This window comes from Pygocentrus nattereri, chromosome 6, assembly GCF_015220715.1.
Source record: "Pygocentrus nattereri isolate fPygNat1 chromosome 6, fPygNat1.pri, whole genome shotgun sequence".
Classification (NCBI taxonomy): Eukaryota; Metazoa; Chordata; class Actinopteri; order Characiformes; family Serrasalmidae; genus Pygocentrus; species Pygocentrus nattereri.
In genome coordinates, this window is record NC_051216.1 from 46316268 (window position 1) to 46333328 (window position 17061).

At 43.5% G+C, this 17061-nt stretch overlaps 1 protein-coding gene across 1 annotated transcript; it reads right to left on the reverse strand.

Annotated features, from left to right (window-relative positions):
* Nucleotides 1–1540: 1540 nt before the first annotated feature.
* On the reverse strand, nucleotides 1541–14974 carry LOC108439524. Its single transcript, XM_017717973.2, has 10 exons — nucleotides 14842–14974; nucleotides 13951–14084; nucleotides 11806–12285; nucleotides 11408–11563; nucleotides 8359–8519; nucleotides 5922–6020; nucleotides 4970–5106; nucleotides 3969–4052; nucleotides 3250–3489; nucleotides 1541–1936 (listed from the first exon to the last, which is right to left on the reverse strand). The coding sequence occupies exons 2-10, from the start codon at nucleotides 14042–14044 to the stop codon at nucleotides 1753–1755; spliced, it is 1635 nt and encodes a 544-aa protein (XP_017573462.1). The 5' UTR covers nucleotides 14045–14084; nucleotides 14842–14974; the 3' UTR covers nucleotides 1541–1752.
* Nucleotides 14975–17061: the final 2087 nt, after the last annotated feature.

Below are 17061 nucleotides of genomic sequence, written 5' to 3' on the forward strand. Positions count from 1 at the left end.
GACACAATTTATTTTATTTTTAGACCAATGAATGTCATTGTTTTTTTTTTTATTAACAATTATTTGTGAAAACAAAAAAGAATTCGCACAGCAGGCGATGTAAACTTGGCTGAAGGATAGAAGAAGAAAAAAGGAAAAAGCCAGAGGAATATTAATCGAGACTAAAATTACATAGAATGCATAAACACATAAATATAATGTAGTCAAAGAAATAAAATGGATAATTTGGAAAATAAACGATCTCTCTGATGAAACAGCTTTTCTACTGCCAGATAAGCTAATAAGTTCCAGATACTGCTCAAATTCCTTAATAAAGATGATTTATAAAGGCTTAGACTTTAAATATTTTAATTTATGAATGTGAAATGTACCCATAAACATGCTGCCCAAAACCTGTTTGCTGTAGAAAAAGGAAACATACAGGTGAGTTTTCTTTGCTTTTTCAGTGTAACTCATCCGTCTACGGTCTAAAATTAAAGGAAAGTTCTGGGCGAGTGATTAGAAACTATTTTAACTTTTTGTTTTTAGCCGCTGAGCTCCATTCACTCCCATTCATTAAGGACTCTGTGAGCGCCCTCTAGCAATAGGAAGAGGCCAGTCTCCTCATGAACCGGCTCTAATAGACAGTTTTGTCATTGAGCTATTTATAGTGATTTCTTTCTCTTTTCCACTACAAGGGCTACAGCATACTTTTGAAATCAGAACAGAATAAATATGAGAATATGAACCCCAAAACAAACTCCAATATTCAGCAGAGATCTTCGTATTAGCAAGCGTGATGGACAGATGCAGGACAACATAAACAAGGAGGTGATTTACCGCTGTTCAGCATGTGGGAAGGGCAAAGTAAAGAGTTTAGCTCAAGAGGGTGGTCTCCAAAGACACCATCTCATTCACACCGGAGAGAAACCGTATCCATGGCCGAGCAGCTGCGTACAAACCTTACATCACCAAGCACAATGACAAGCAACGGATGGAGTGGTGTAAAGCACCTCTACTGGACTCTGGACCAGTGGAAACATATTCTGTGAAGTGACGAATCAGCTTCTCCATCTGTCAGTCTGATGGACGAGTCTGGGTTTGGGGAATGCCAGGACAACATTACCTGCCTGACTGCACTGTGCCAGCAGTAAAGTTTGGTGGAGGAGGGATGATGATATGGGCTTGTTTTTCAGGGGTTGGTCTTGAACCCTTAGTTCCGGTGAAGGGCATCTTAATGCTTCAGCACAACAAGACATTTTAGACAACTGTATGCTTCCAACCTTGTGGGAACAGTTTGGGGAAGAACCTTTCCCGTTCCATGACTGAGTCCCAGTGCACAAAGCAGCTCCATAAAGGCCTGCCTGGGTGAGTTTGGTGGGGAACAGCTTGACTGGACCTCAACCCCATCCAACACCTTTGGGATGAATTAGAATAGAGATTGTGAGCCAGACCCTCTCGTCCAACATTTGAGTGTCTGACCTCACAAATTCTCTTCTGGATGAATGGGCAAAAATTCCCACATCTTGTGTAAAGCTTCCCAGAAGAGTGGAAGCTGTTAGAGCTGCAAAGGGGGACCAACTTCATATTAAAGCCTATGGATTTAGAAAGGGATTCATAAAAGCTCCTGTAGGTGTGATGTGTAGGTGTCCCAATACATTTGTCCATATAGTACATGTATGTCCAATGCTCTGTTGTAATGTTTGTATCAATTTATTGAGAAAAAAGATAAACAATAAAACCCTGGAACACTCCAGCACTGCTGCTTGCTGTCTAGGCCGTGTGAAGGTGCTGTGTGAGGGTGTGTGACTGTTTCCTGAATCTGGAGTAGCACGAGACAGAGCAGGAGAGGAAGAGGATGGGAACGCTGCTGAGGCCGAAGAGGCCATAAATGGGATGGATCAGCTTCAGCCCGGGGCCAAACCGGGGACCACCACAGCACTCACACACACCTGCCCTGAGAGACAAAGTACACAATTTCATTTTGTTTTATTATTATGCTGTTTACTTTTCTAGACTAGATTAGTTTGTGCCTGATGCAGTCAGGCCAGTAAGTCACGATTGGCCCCTCCCAGTCTCCTCATGTGCTTTTGTTTACCTTTTAGTCCTGCCATGTGCTTTTGTTTTGATTTCTTCCCAGCCCGGCCCCCTTGTTTTGTGCCCCTGATTGTTCCCAAATGTGTTTTCCACCTGCATCTGGTTATCCCTGCTTATATTTAAGCCCTGTGTTTCTGGTTGGTCTTTGTTTGTTTGATGTTTTGGACGTATGTATTTTATTCTATTCTCGTGTTTGGTTCTTGTTTGAGGTTCTGTGTTTGTTTATCATGTCTGCACCATGATCTGCTCGCGTTGGCTCTATGACCCTGGACTGTCTCGACCCTGACTTTGGATTTGCCCACAATAAAACTCGCTTATCTCCACACATGCGTCCGCCTCCTCGCTCCCAGGCGTTACAAGTCCCCTTTTACCCTGTTCTTCAGTGGTCAGGACCCCCATGGACCCTCACAGAGCAGGTACTATTTGGGTGGTGGGTCATTCTCAGCACTGCAGTAACACTGACGTGGTGGTGGTGGTGTGTTAGTGTGTGTTGTGCTGGTGTGAGTGGATCAGAGTGTGCAGCGCTGCTGAAGTTTTTACATGCCTCAGTGTCGCTGCTGGACTGAGAATAGTCCACCAACCAAAAATATCCAGCCCACAGCGTCCTGTGGGCAGCGTCCTGTGACCACTGATGAAGGACTAGAGGATGACCAACACAAACTGTGCAGCAGCAGATGAGCTGTCGTCTCTGACTTTACATCTACAAGGTGGACCGACAAGGTAGGAGTGTCTAATAGAGTGGACAGTGAGTGGACACAGAGTTTAAAACTCCAGCAGTACTGCTGTGTCTGATCCACTCATACCAGCACAACAAAATATGCAGAGAAACAGATGGACTACAGTCTGTAACTGTAGAACTACAGAGAGCAGCTATACAGTAAGTGGAGCTGATAAAATAGGCAACGAGCAGTAGAATCTATCTATCTATCTATCTATCTATCTATCTATCTATCTATCTATCTATCTATCTATCTATCTATCTATCTATCTATCTATCTATCTATCTAAGGAGCCAAGACATTGTTGTAAAAAGCACTTATAAGAACAGTAGTTTAGCTCTGTTGTCTAGTTTTACTACCAATGTCAGGACATTTTTGGTCTGAAAATGCACAAAAACAAACTCGGTTACATTTAGAGACCAGTGTGTGTGACGCAGCTAAAGCTGTGTGTTACCTGCTGAGGACGAGGCGGGCTGCAGTGGGCAGAGTGCTGTAGCGCTGTTCAGGCTGTATGAGGGCCAGGGCGTGCGCTGCGGCGTGCAAGAGGGACGGTGGAGAGTTCACACTGTTAATGGTCCACAGCAGAGGGTGTGTGTAGTTCCCCGCGAGCCGGAGCTCAGACACAGACAAACCCAGGATCCCCACCGGCAGACCCTCCAACTGATTCCCCTCTACGTTCACGTACTGCAGCAACCTTCATACAAACACCCAACAGACAAGCTATAATACTGTGTAAATGTCTCGCGCTCTCTCTGGGTGAGTAGGATGATGTGTTAGTGGCAGTTTGAAAAGATGAGGTGGAGCTTCACAGGTCTCAGAGGAAGCTTGTGCTGCCTTCACCCTCTTAGTGCTGGTGCTATCGTGTTACTGCGGGAGTCCTAACTAGTGGGTGGAATTGGAGACGACTAAATTGGGGAGAATCGATCTAAAAATCCCCCCAAAAAACTTAAAATTCGTAAAAAAGCAAAACTTTCAGACTAAGATAATATCAGTGGTTAAACCTGGGAAAAGAAAGAACATCTAGAAACCCGTCTGTCTGTCTGTCCAGCTCTGTCTCTATGTCTGTTTCTCTGTTTGTCCCTCTATCTTTCTGTATTTCAGTCTATCTCTGTCTGTAACACTGTCCTTCCGTCTGTCTCTCGGTCGGTATGTCTGTCCACTCTTTTCTCCCACCTGAGGTTCTTGATCTCGTCGCTCAGGGAGCTGATGAGGTTGTGAGAGACGTCCAGGTGCTGCAGAGCCGGCAGGCGGTACAACCTACACAACACACACAGCATACACTTACTGACCACTCCATTAGCAACATAGCCTCCAGCCCTCAATCAATGGTCAGTTTCTGACCACAGAGCAGCGTGCAAAAGTCAGAGACCACCCTTAATTTGGTTAATATCTATTCAAAACAACAATTAAGTACAAGACAGACATTTAACAGTGTTTGGTGTGTCCATCCTTGGCCTTTCTTAGCTTCTGTTCTTTTGGGGGAGACATGCTTTCAGTTTTATTTTCTTTTTTCATGATCCAAATCTAGGCATCTAGGTAGTGTGTGTGTCGATGCTGACAGAGCAAAACCTCATATCTCCAATGATAACTTTACAGAAGAGAAAAACCTTTACTTTTAATGTAAGTCAATGGAACCAGAATTTTTTCCAGGTTATTTTTGGCCATTTCTTTTCATCTGTTGACCATGAAATTTATACACAATGTAAATGGAAACAGGCAATTCGACATATATATATATATATATATATATATATATATATATTTAATAAATAGTGATTTTCTGGATGTTTGTTTGTTTGTTTAACCGTCTCCAAGTCTCTCCTCGAGGAAGTCCAGTATTATATGTAGTTATAAAGCAGCTGCTGGTTTGACCAATCAGTGCTCAGTAAATTGAGCTCATGATGTCATTGATGATATTAACGAGTCTCTGTGGCGGCCGAGGAAAAATATGGACCTGAGAAATTCTGGTTACCTTTTATAGTTTTTCTGTTTATCTGAATTATGAATACGACTTTATTCTAATGTATATTGGGATAAACTCACTGCTGAGGTCCATTGTTTAAAAAATTGCTTAGATGCTTAATGGCCATTTTGACAGAAAGATTAATAAACGAAGGGTGGTCTCTGACGTTTGCACTGTCCTGTACATGTGTCTGTGTGTGTGTCGTGGTTACTGGGAGGGCAGCGCAGTGATCTTGCAGAAGGAGATGACCAGGGTCTTCAGGTTGAGCAGCTTCTCAATCTCAGCTGGAATCTCCTCTATTGGATTATCTCTCAGCTTCAGGACCTCCAACCTGGGCAGCTCACATACCTGAAAGAAAGACAGACCCAGTTTATCAGCCCCTCTCGGCCTCTTTCATCATTAGTCAGTTTCTGACCACAGGACTGCTGTTGTCCAGGTATTATTTGGGTGGTAGCACAGCAGTGTTGGTGGTGTGTGGTGGTGCGAGTGTATCACAGGGGTTGCTGGAGTTTTTTGACATACTGTGGGCAGTCCACCCAAAAATATCCAGCCAAAAGAAGCACTGTGGTAAGAAACTGACCACTGATGAAGGACTAGAGGATGGCTAACACAGAATATGCATCAACAGACGAGCACTAGTTTCTATGGGGGCTTTTTCACTGCACATTTAAAAATAAGATCTCATGCAAATGAGAACCGACCAAACTTGTGGTTCTAGCTTAGCTGAAACTGTCCTATCAATGTCATTAAGTGTCAAATTAGGCTGCAAGTACTGACAAAAACATCTACATTTACAGTCGGGTCTATAAGTATTTGGACAGTGATAACATTTGCGATGTCAATGTCTACACCACCACAGCTCAAAAGTAACTGGACAGCTGACTGATAAGCAGTTTAATGGCCAGGTGTGGCCTATTCCCACATTATTTCATGACAAATTAAGTTGAATAAGTGAATATCATTTGGTCCTTCGGTACTAATACCAACCTTCTGTACTGGACTGATGACCGATGGAAAAAGCACAGTTTCAGTTTCCTGGTCCTAAAGATTCCAGGATTTTGCACAGTGGGAAAACACCTACACCTGCAAACTCTACATCATCAGAGGGTGGAGCTACGAGGGAGGAGATTCCAATTAAGTGACCAAGATCAGTGACGGCTCACCTCCACAGGGAACACAGTGAAGTTGTTAAACGACAGATTGAGGTAGAGCAGACTCTGAACCAGCGGAGAAAGGTCAGGTACCCGGGCGATGAAGTGAGCCTGGAGAAACACGCATGGCAACGACAGGCGATTTAACACACGCACACACACAATTATGTCAAAGAAATCACAAAAAACAGACAGTCTTCACTGAGCGAAGTGAAAGAGATCTATGGAGAAGTGCCTCACTTCCTCTATTTCTCTCTTCTCGTTTCCCAAATAAAACCACGGGCAAAGAAAAGAGGCCTTTATTAAGACAAAAAAGTACGTCAGCATACAGCCCATCACCCCCACCACCACCTCCAGACCCACGCATGAGGACGTGCAAACGTCTATATCAGGATATCTGAGTGTGCGATGGGTGTAAACCTCTGACCTCGATGTGATTACAAATGATTATTCTTTGGGAAATGACTTAATACAACATGGAAATCTCAAATTTCACAACAGGTACTTAGTAACTTAGCTTAACAGACTTACTCTGATCTTACTGCACCTTCAATCTACACTTACACATCTAAATTCACACCTTTTACATCTTCTATCCACATCTTGTATGATCTGGAAGATTTCCATATTAATATTCTATCTCCTGTGTTCCTGCGTCTCATTTATTATCGACCTCAGGCACACTAACTACACATACGGAAATGAGTACGGCTGTACATATCATAGATTTATTACTGCACAACTGTACACTGGAAACAGTACAATAGTAATAGATATATATATATATATATACTTTTAGTCCCCTTTTACCCTGTTCTTCAGTGGTCAGGACCCCCATGGACCCTCACAGAGCAGGTACTGTTTGGGTGGTGGATCATTCTCAGCACTGCAGCAACACTGAAGTGGTGGTGGTGTGTTAGTGTGTGTTGCGCTGGTCTGAGTGGATCAGACACAGCAGTGCTGCTGGAGTTTTTAAACACTGTGTCCACTCACTGTCCACTCTATTAGACACTCTACCTTGTAGATGTAAAGTCAGAGACGACAGCTCATCTCCAGCAGCGACACTGAGTTGTTTAAAAACTCCAGCAGGACTGCTGTGTCTGATCCACTCAGACCAGCACAACACACACTAACACACCACCACCATGTCAGTGTTACTGCAGTGCTGAGAATGACCCACCATGGGGTCCTGGGGGGTCCTGACCACTGAAGAACAGGGTAACAGAGTATCAGAGAAACAGATGGACTCCAGTCTGTAACTGTAGAACTACAGAGTGCAGCTATACAGTAAGTGGAGCTGATAAAGTGGACAGTGAGGGTAGAAACGAGGAGGTGGTCATGATGTTATGCTTTTCTAAGCATATTGTGGACATCATCAGTACTTTTAAAAGAGCACAATTTATCCGGTTTAATTGGATGTAGTGCAGCACAGCGTATGAATTGTCGAATACAAATAACTGGATTGATAGTTTTTGAAAGTATTTTTAAAATGTGGCTGTTCTAACATTGTCATAACAAAAATGTTGTGACATTGTGTAAGATAGAGGTAAAATACACCAAGCTTTACATTCTCAGCTCAGGTAAGCACGTTAAATGAGGCATAAACTGCGGTGTGCGATTACGCTGGATATCACGATGATGATACGAGAAGCATAAACAGTGTGCCTCTGAGTGGGTGTTCAACTTCTCCTTTCAGCAAGTACAAAAAAACACAGCAGTACAAAAGCCTGTTATTATGCATTATAATATTAAAGCTCATAGCTTTATAACAGCAATAACGCTGATCGTTCTTTACATCACATCTGCAAGGACATGTATGCATGTGTTGTCAGAAAAAGACTCAAAGTGTGAAACATAAAAACAGAAGTGAGGTTAAATGTGATCTGTCATCGCAGCTCACAGCAATGCATCTATCAAGGAAACACATATTATAATAACAATAAAACTACGATGAACTACGATGCAGCCTTAATGAGCTCATTTTTATTGCATATTGCTATTAAATATATTAGGCCTCATTCACCATTAAGACGAAATTTCTTCTTAAAACACACAAAGTTTTGACAAAGATTCTGACTCACCAGTACTTTTATATTTGGGATTTGTTCTCAGGTAAGAACAGAATCTGCACACACTCAAGAGCGCAAAGGTGAGAACAGTTCTGCGGTTTCAGAACACGTCATGAATCTGACGGAGACATTTGCGTAGGAACTTTCTCAAGAACACATTTAAAAACAATCTTGGGGGGTTTATACTGGAGAACGAGGCCCAGTGTCATTAAAGACTTTAACATTACGAAATCATCCATGTGGCATCACTGTCAGCATATCACGGCATCGCAATGTGAGGATGCATTTTTAGTAGGTTTATTTCTTTGGCATTGTACAGCTCTGGCTAAACACTAGATCCTGACCCGACTGCCCACGTACAACCACACACCCACACCCACCTTGAGGCTGAGGGCCGTGTTGCGCAGCATGAGGCACTCAAGGATGGCAAGCTCCGAGACAGAAATCATCACACACTCAGCTGCGGGCTGGAATGGTGAAGACGATCTGCAGGATCCCTGGAAGTGTTTAACTGGGAAAGAGCTCAAAATGACCTTGTTCACTGTGAGAGAGAGAGAGAGAGAGAGAGAGAGAGAGGGAGGAAAAATTAAAGAGATGAGGAGCATGTTTTTTTGGGGGGTGGAGGGTCTTTATATTGTTTTCCAGTTCAGTCACTGCCTGAGCATCACCCTGAACAATAGACAGAGAGAGAGCATCACACTGAACGACAGAGAGAGAGCATCACACTGAACGACAGAGAGAGAGCATCACACTGAACGACAGAGAGAGCATCACACTGGACAATAGAGAGAGAGAGCATCACACTGAACGACAGAGAGAGCATCACACTGAACGACAGAGAGAGAGCATCACACTGAACGACAGAGAGAGAGAGCATCACACTGAACGATAGAGAGAGAGAGCATCACACTGAACGACAGAGAGAGAGCATCACACTGAACGACAGAGAGAGCATCACACTGAACAATAGAGAGAGAGAATATCACACTGAACAATAGAGAGAGAGCATCACACTGAACGACAGAGAGAGCATCACACTGAACAATAGAGAGAGAGAATATCACACTGAACGATAGAGAGAGAGCATCACACTGAACGACAGAGAGAGCATCACACTGAACAATAGAGAGAGAGAATATCACACTGAACGATAGAGAGAGAGCATCACACTGAACGACAGAGAGAGAGCATCACACTGAACGATAGAGAGAGAGAATATCACACTGAACGATAGAGAGAGAGCATCACACTGAACGACAGAGAGAGAGCATCACACTGAACGACAGAGAGAGCATCACACTGAACGACAGAGAGAGCATCACACTGAACAATAGAGAGAGAGAATATCACACTGAACGATAGAGAGAGAGCATCACACTGAACGACAGAGAGAGCATCACACTGAACAATAGAGAGAGAGAATATCACACTGAACGATAGAGAGCATCACACTGAACGACAGAGAGAGCATCACACTGAACAATAGAGAGAGAGAATATCACACTGAACGATAGAGAGAGAGCATCACACTGAACGACAGAGAGAGAGCATCACACTGAACGATAGAGAGAGAGAATATCACACTGAACGATAGAGAGAGAGCATCACACTGAACGACAGAGAGAGAGCATCACACTGAACGACAGAGAGAGAGCATCACACTGGACAATAGAGAGAGAGAGCATCACACTGAACGACAGAGAGAGCATCACACTGAACGACAGAGAGAGAGCATCACACTGAACGACAGAGAGAGAGAGCATCACACTGAACGATAGAGAGAGAGCATCACACTGAACGACAGAGAGAGAGCATCACACTGAACGACAGAGAGAGCATCACACTGAACGACAGAGAGAGCATCACACTGAACGACAGAGAGAGCATCACACTGAACAATAGAGAGAGAGAATATCACACTGAACGATAGAGAGAGAGCATCACACTGAACGACAGAGAGAGCATCACACTGAACAATAGAGAGAGAGAATATCACACTGAACGATAGAGAGAGAGCATCACACTGAACGACAGAGAGAGAGCATCACACTGAACGACAGAGAGAGCATCACACTGAACGACAGAGAGAGAGCATCACACTGAACGACAGAGAGAGCATCACACTGAACGACAGAGAGAGAGCATCACACTGAACGACAGAGAGAGAGAATATCACACTGAACGATAGAGAGAGAGCATCACACTGAACGACAGAGAGAGCATCACACTGAACAATAGAGAGAGAGAATATCACACTGAACAATAGAGAGAGAGCATCACACTGAACGACAGAGAGAAAGAGCATCACACTGAACGATAGAGAGAGAGAGCATCACACTGAACGACAGAGAGAGAGAGAGCATCACACTGAACGTCAAAGAGATTGAGCGAAACACTGAACGATAGAGAGCATCACATTATATGGTAGAGAGAGAAAGCATTACACTGAATGATAGAAGGAGAGAGCATCACACTGAATGATAAAGGAAGAAAGCATCACATGACAGGGTGAGAGATGGTCACGCTGAATGATAGAGTAGAGAAAAAAGCATCACACTTAATGTTAGAAGGAAAGACCATCACACTGAATGACAGAGGGAGATGTTATCATATAAACCAAGAGAGGAATAGAGCATCACACTGAAAGATCGAGGTAGAGAGCATCACACTGAAAGATCGAGGTAGAGAGCATAACACTGAAAGATCGAGGTAGAGAGCATAACACTGAAAGATTGAGGTAGAGAGCATCACACTGAAAGATCGAGGTAGAGAGCATCACACTGAAAGATCGAGGTAGAGAGCATAACACTGAAAGATCGAGGTAGAGAGCATCACACTGAAAGATCGAGGTAGAGAGCATCACACTGAAAGATCGAGGTAGAGAGCATCACACTGAAAGATCGAGGTAGAGAGCATCACACTGAAAGATCGAGGTAGAGAGCATCACACTGAAAGATCGAGGTAGAGAGCATAACACTGAAAGATTGAGGTAGAGAGCATAACACTGAAAGATCGAGGTAGAGAGCATCACACTGAAAGATCGAGGTAGAGAGCATAACACTGAAAGATCGAGGTAGAGAGCATCACACTGAAAGATCGAGGTAGAGAGCATCACACTGAAAGATCGAGGTAGAGAGCATCACACTGAAAGATTGAGGTAGAGAGCATCACACTGAAAGATCGAGGTAGAGAGCATCACACTGAAAGATCGAGGTAGAGAGCATCACACTGAAAGATCGAGGTAGAGAGCATCACACTGAAAGATCGAGGTAGAGAGCATCACACTGAAAGATCGAGGTAGAGAGCATCACACTGAATGGCAGTACAATGAAGACATTCTTCCTACGCCATTCAGCAGCTGAAAACATCGAGGCTATGAGCGCGTGTGGGAGTTTAATGTGCGGCACTGTGATCATATGAGTGTGTTACCTGGACACATGCTGCGCTGTATGTGTTCAGCTTGTGTTTTGCCAGGTGTCCACAGTTCTACAGAGTTTTGCTCAGTCTGGTAGAGAGGTTGATCCACACCATGCCTCACACATATCTTCTGAGCCTGCTGATCCATCTGAACCAGCGCAGCCAGCTCTGAACACACAGAACAAAATGAAAATATTTACAAACATATCTTCGCCCCGAGGCTATTCACTATAGGCTCTGTTTAATGTCACAGGTAACAAAATTTCACTTGCAAAAATTTGATTTCCTTTTTGAAAACAAGGGGTAAACATAAGAAATGGGACTGGGCCTTTGTCATTTTGTATGTTTTCTAGTGCAACTGAGGTTTCTTTTGAGTCAAGTTGTGCTAAACTGAAGGGCTGCTGTGTTACCGCATATATTCTGTGGCATCCTGTGCTTGGCCTGTGGTAGCTCTTCACAGCTCAGAATCAGATTGGCCACCTCTCTCTGATGCCTGCTGTGAAGCTGTGATATGAACAGGTCCACTAGCTTTTCGTAGTTGCAGTGGGACAGGACCGCTTTCCTCAGGCACTGGCCAGGCTGTGCCAACTCACGGGCAGATTCCAGGAAGTCGTTGAGGACGAAGCAGGGCGGAGGCTGGGCATAGCGGGGGTGATCTTTTAACAGGTCTAAAAGAAGGGACTGGGAGAACGTTCGCCAGGGCCGAGAAGGGAAAGAGTAAGTGATTTCAGGGGGAGTGCCAGGGGGCGTTGGAGAGTGGAAAGAGAGAGGCGTAGGGGCGGTGCGGGACAGCTCTAGATCAAAATCCCACAGAGGGTCATCACGAGAACTCCAGTCACTTCCTTCTGTGCTTTTGCGGATTCCCAAAGGAACGGATTCCATCCTTGCATCTAGAGGAAAAAGAGGATGCATTAAGATCTAGAACTATAATTGAGTACATAAGACTGCTGTCTTTTATTGTCTGAAAACATGCTTAGATAGATCTCAAAGGGGGCTTGAACCCCTGCCGTTTTATCCTCAGACTGTGCAAGTTGGATAGTGTAGTGGTTAAGACCACCAGCCAGAATACTCCAAACAAGGGTTCAATTTCTCAGTCTAGCAAACAGTTTCAGGTTGCAAATGAGTTCTTGGGAAAGCTCTTAACGTTCTAGGGTCCATGAATGTGCCCACATGTCAAATTTGACGTGTCTATATCTGTTTCTCTGTCTTTGTGATAATACAGTGCAGAAATACAAACATTCAAAAACTCCCTGAATCTGTAGAGCCGCCCTTTCCATTGTGTAACTCGCATCCGGAGTTATCAGCCTGCGAAGAGGGGCTGAGATACACGTCATCTGCCTCTCACCGTGTGGAACAGGTGGATTCGTGTGTCCGTCTACATTCTGTGTGAAACTGACCAATGGTCACGCCGGTCATTCTTCATTCTTCATTCAGTCCACATCGGAGACTCGTGTGAAACGGCGTCAGAGAGTTTACAGGGGGTTTGGAAAGCAGTGATGAAGATAACGGAGCGTTTAGATATGAAACATATGAGGATCATGTTACATGAAGAGCCTTCAAAGGAGGATTTAAGAAGATATGCACACATCAAAAAAGTGCCCTCAGACCCCAGAGGGTTAACGCTAATCTCACGATACGATAAGACTGTCTCTCTGGATCAGGTTCTAAACCTTACATTAAGTTTCAGTCTGGTTACCCTTTTTACCCCTTTCCCTTGAAACTACATGAGCCAAGACATGAGCCAAGGCATGAGTTGGTCAGTAATCTCCAACCTACTCATGTGGTTTCTGACACTGTATAAAACACTGAGTGTTTACATGCACTTAATAATCCGATAACTGCAGAAAATCCGATTTTGTCACTAATCTGAGCAACTGGTCACTAATCAAATTTATGCTTTACAACCAGCCAATAAAGTCACAGTAGAAGACGTGATGTACATGTAACATAAAACTTCATGCTGCAGCTTTTTGCTTAAAACATCGTACCGCTTTACCTGAAAATATGAGCATGCGTCATCTAGAAGATGAAGAATATTTAAATCCTTCATTTCGTCAAGCATGTAATCGGTTTCAGTGTCTCGCTGCGATGCTACTTGCTTATTTCTGTTCTCGCGCATGCTCAGTCTGAGAAATGTGAAAGAAATCAGAGTAAGAGCTCACAGCACTGAGAAATCTGATTACTGAGCTAAAATCCAGCCTCTTCATCAGATTTCTTAATCAGATTTCTAGACTTTCTTTCTTACTCCCATCTAAGAAATCGGCCTATGTAGTTTTACATGATCATTTGACTAATCAGATAACTGCAGAAATCTGATTATGATCGTATTACTGAGTGAATGTAAACGCCCTCACTGTTATCCATTAACAGGTTTTGCTAAAAACAGACACAAAAAGAAACCTTGTCCATTTTTATTTGACTAGCAAAGCATCAAAATGCAAAAATATACACTTTATAATTTTTTATATTTATTTGTCAAAATGTTTTGGCTGTTGTACTCTATCATGACAATTTGCCACTGTATAATACAGAAGTGTTCACCTATCAGCACTCACCTGAGAGAATGGTCTTCGCTAATGGTTTGAGGATGGGTTGGAGTTTTTTTGGGGGGAGGGGTCTCCGCAGAAGCTTTATATGTTCAGATGCCATAGTGTTTCACAAGGTGGGTCACTTCATCACCTGTTAATTGCTGTGAAAAAGAGGCAAAAGAAAAGAAACGGACCACAAACTTTACTACACTTTGCTCGATTATTTACGTTTGAAGATTTTACAATGTCTGTCCCAGTGCTCAAATATGAGTAAATATTACATATTTCCTATCAGCCATCCAGATAATATAACCTTAGTAGGCACATTAACAGAAACACCTACCATGTGCTTCCACTCACTGGCCACTTTATTAGAAAAACCTACCTTGTGCTTCCACTCACTGGCCACTTTATTAGAAACACCCACCTTGTGCCTCCACTCACTGGCCACTTTATCAGAAACACCTACCTTGTGCTTCAACTCACTGGCCACTTTATTAGAAACACCTACCTTGTGCTTCCACTCACTGGCCACTTTATTAGAAACACCTACCTTGTGCTTCCACTCACTGGCCACTTTATCAGAAACACCTACCTTGTGCTTCCACTCACTGGCCACTTTATTAGAAACACCTACCTTGTGCTTCCACTCACTGGCCACTTTATTAGAAACACCTACCTTATGCTTCCACTCACTGGCCACTTTATTAGAAACACCTACCTTGTGCTTCCACTCACTGGCCACTTTATTGGAAACACTTACCTCTTGCTTCCACTCACTGGCCACTTTATTAGAAACACTTACCTCGTGTTTCCACTCACTGGTCACTTTATCAGAAACAGCTCTATAAAATGCTATATATTTGTTTTAACACGAATTTAATCGATTATAATACCCGATAACCTTTCAAAACTTACATTTACACTGATTTTATTTTCTGCAGACGATCTGTCGGCCTCGTTCTGAAGTCTGTAGCAACTACGTAGGAAGCGCCAGCAACTACGGTACGATCCATGGCAACCGCGCTGTAATCTACGCCAACCGCGTTGGCAAGTTAAGACCGGCTGTAGCTTAACTTGGTCATTTCTGAGAAGAGTCTAGTACCGCTTTCTCTGACCCAACCACACACTCTCAGGTCCGGAAACGATGAATCACAGTGGTCGAGAGGTTAAGTATCTATCGTACCTTGCGTTTTATAACATAGAGGCCAGGTAGGACAGAGCGTAACGGTTAAGCAACTCTGAAATACTATGGCTGAATCTCAAATGCATCCAGGCTCCCTACATAGTGCACTTCATAGGTCAGGAAACTACGGCTTCTGCCCACAAATAGTGACCTCGTTGTCAGAGGGGAAGACGTGCTGCTATTGAGTAAACATAAATGGCTTCTTATTCCGCATATAATGCACTAATGTGGTGTATAAGCTGGGATTTAATGATCTACCCTAGTGCACTACATAGGGAGCTGCAAGCAATTTGAGACTCTGCCTATGTGATAGCCACACTAAATCTGTATGCTGGGAGGAGAGACTGGCCGAGTTTACGAGCGGCTTATCAGTAATGATGAACGCCTTTGCACTTTAACGGCAGTCTGCAGAACCAAAACACACTCTTGGACCGAAAATGCTGCCATAAAAACTAAGTTTCCCTGCTGAAAATGGGTTCTCTCATCTAATAAGAGGAATGTAGTACACTCTTTAAAAAGGTGGTTCTAGGGATTCTTTAGTATGTACTATGAGTTCTATACAGAACCGTTTGCATGCTTAAATGGCTTCAGATTGATGGAGAATGTGTTGTGATGGTTCTATATGGCACAAAAATGTCAAACCTGTCGCAGTAGAACCCTTTTTGGTGTATTTAGGACCATTCTCAGTAAGATGGTTCTTCAAGGCTTCAGTAAAGACGCTGGTTCTATACAGAACCATGAACACTCAAATAACCATGGCTCTTCAGATCGATGGAGAATGTGCTCTGTGTGGTTCTGTATGGAAACTTTTTGAAAAGGGTTCTATACGACGCCAAAAAAGTTTCTTCTATTGTTACGAACTTGACACCGTAAAAGTAGGATAATCTTTTTGGTACTATCTTGACCCATTAAAGGGTTCTAGGTAGAAGCCTATATGACACATTCTCTGTCATAACCATATGCGACACACTCTCCATCTTAAGAGACCATTTTACCATGCCAAGAGCCATTTAAGCATGCAAACGGTTCTTTATAGAACTCGTGTTTCTAAATAGACGGAGAATGTGTTGTAGATGGTTCTATATGGAACCTTTTTGAAAATGCTTCTATGTAGCACCAATTGACATCAGAACAACAGAAGAACCCTTATTTGTGCTACAAGGAACCATTTCTTTACTACAGAAGAACCGTATCAGGAGTGTGGCGCCTTCCAAGAGCCTCTTTGCATGACCGCTTTGCATGGCCACACCTCCCGTTTCCCTGCGCATTTGGCTGGTGATGCTGTGTGAGCGGTGGGTTCAATAAGATGCTGTGGCGCTTTACAGGTCTCAGAGGAAGCCTCTGCTAGCCTCCAAACTCCTAGCGATGATGGTATCATGTGAATGGGGGAGCCCCAGCAAGTGGGTGGAATTGGAGACGATTAAATTGGGGAGAAAATTGGGAGAAAAACCGAGACTTTTTAACATGGTTCTATTCTGCTTTACAGTTGCCAGAACACACCCTGGAGGAAATCCTGCAGGAATGCTTTGCTTAGATTGGCACTGATGTGATCTCAGTTCCCACTTCAGGAGACGAGCACATTTTCCAGCTTAATGGTGAGTGAACAGTGATAATCGTTCTTTATTGTTCAGAATGGTTTACAATGTTTATGTCAATGAGAAGAAATCACAGAAAGCTCCAAAGGTTTATAGATATCTGCTCATCATGCATTTCTTCTGAAATGAAAGGTGTTACTCTTTTGGAAAGGTTTCTAGATGTTGGAACATTGCTGTGTGGATTTGATTGAGCGTTAGTGAGGTCAGGTGCTGATGTTGGATGGTCAGTCCTGGGTCACTCCAACTCATCCCAAAGGTATTGGATGGAGCTCCATCACTCCAGTGAACACAGTTCCACTCCACCACAGCCCAGTGCTTGGGGGCTTTATACCCCTCTAGCCCACGCTTGCCACTGGG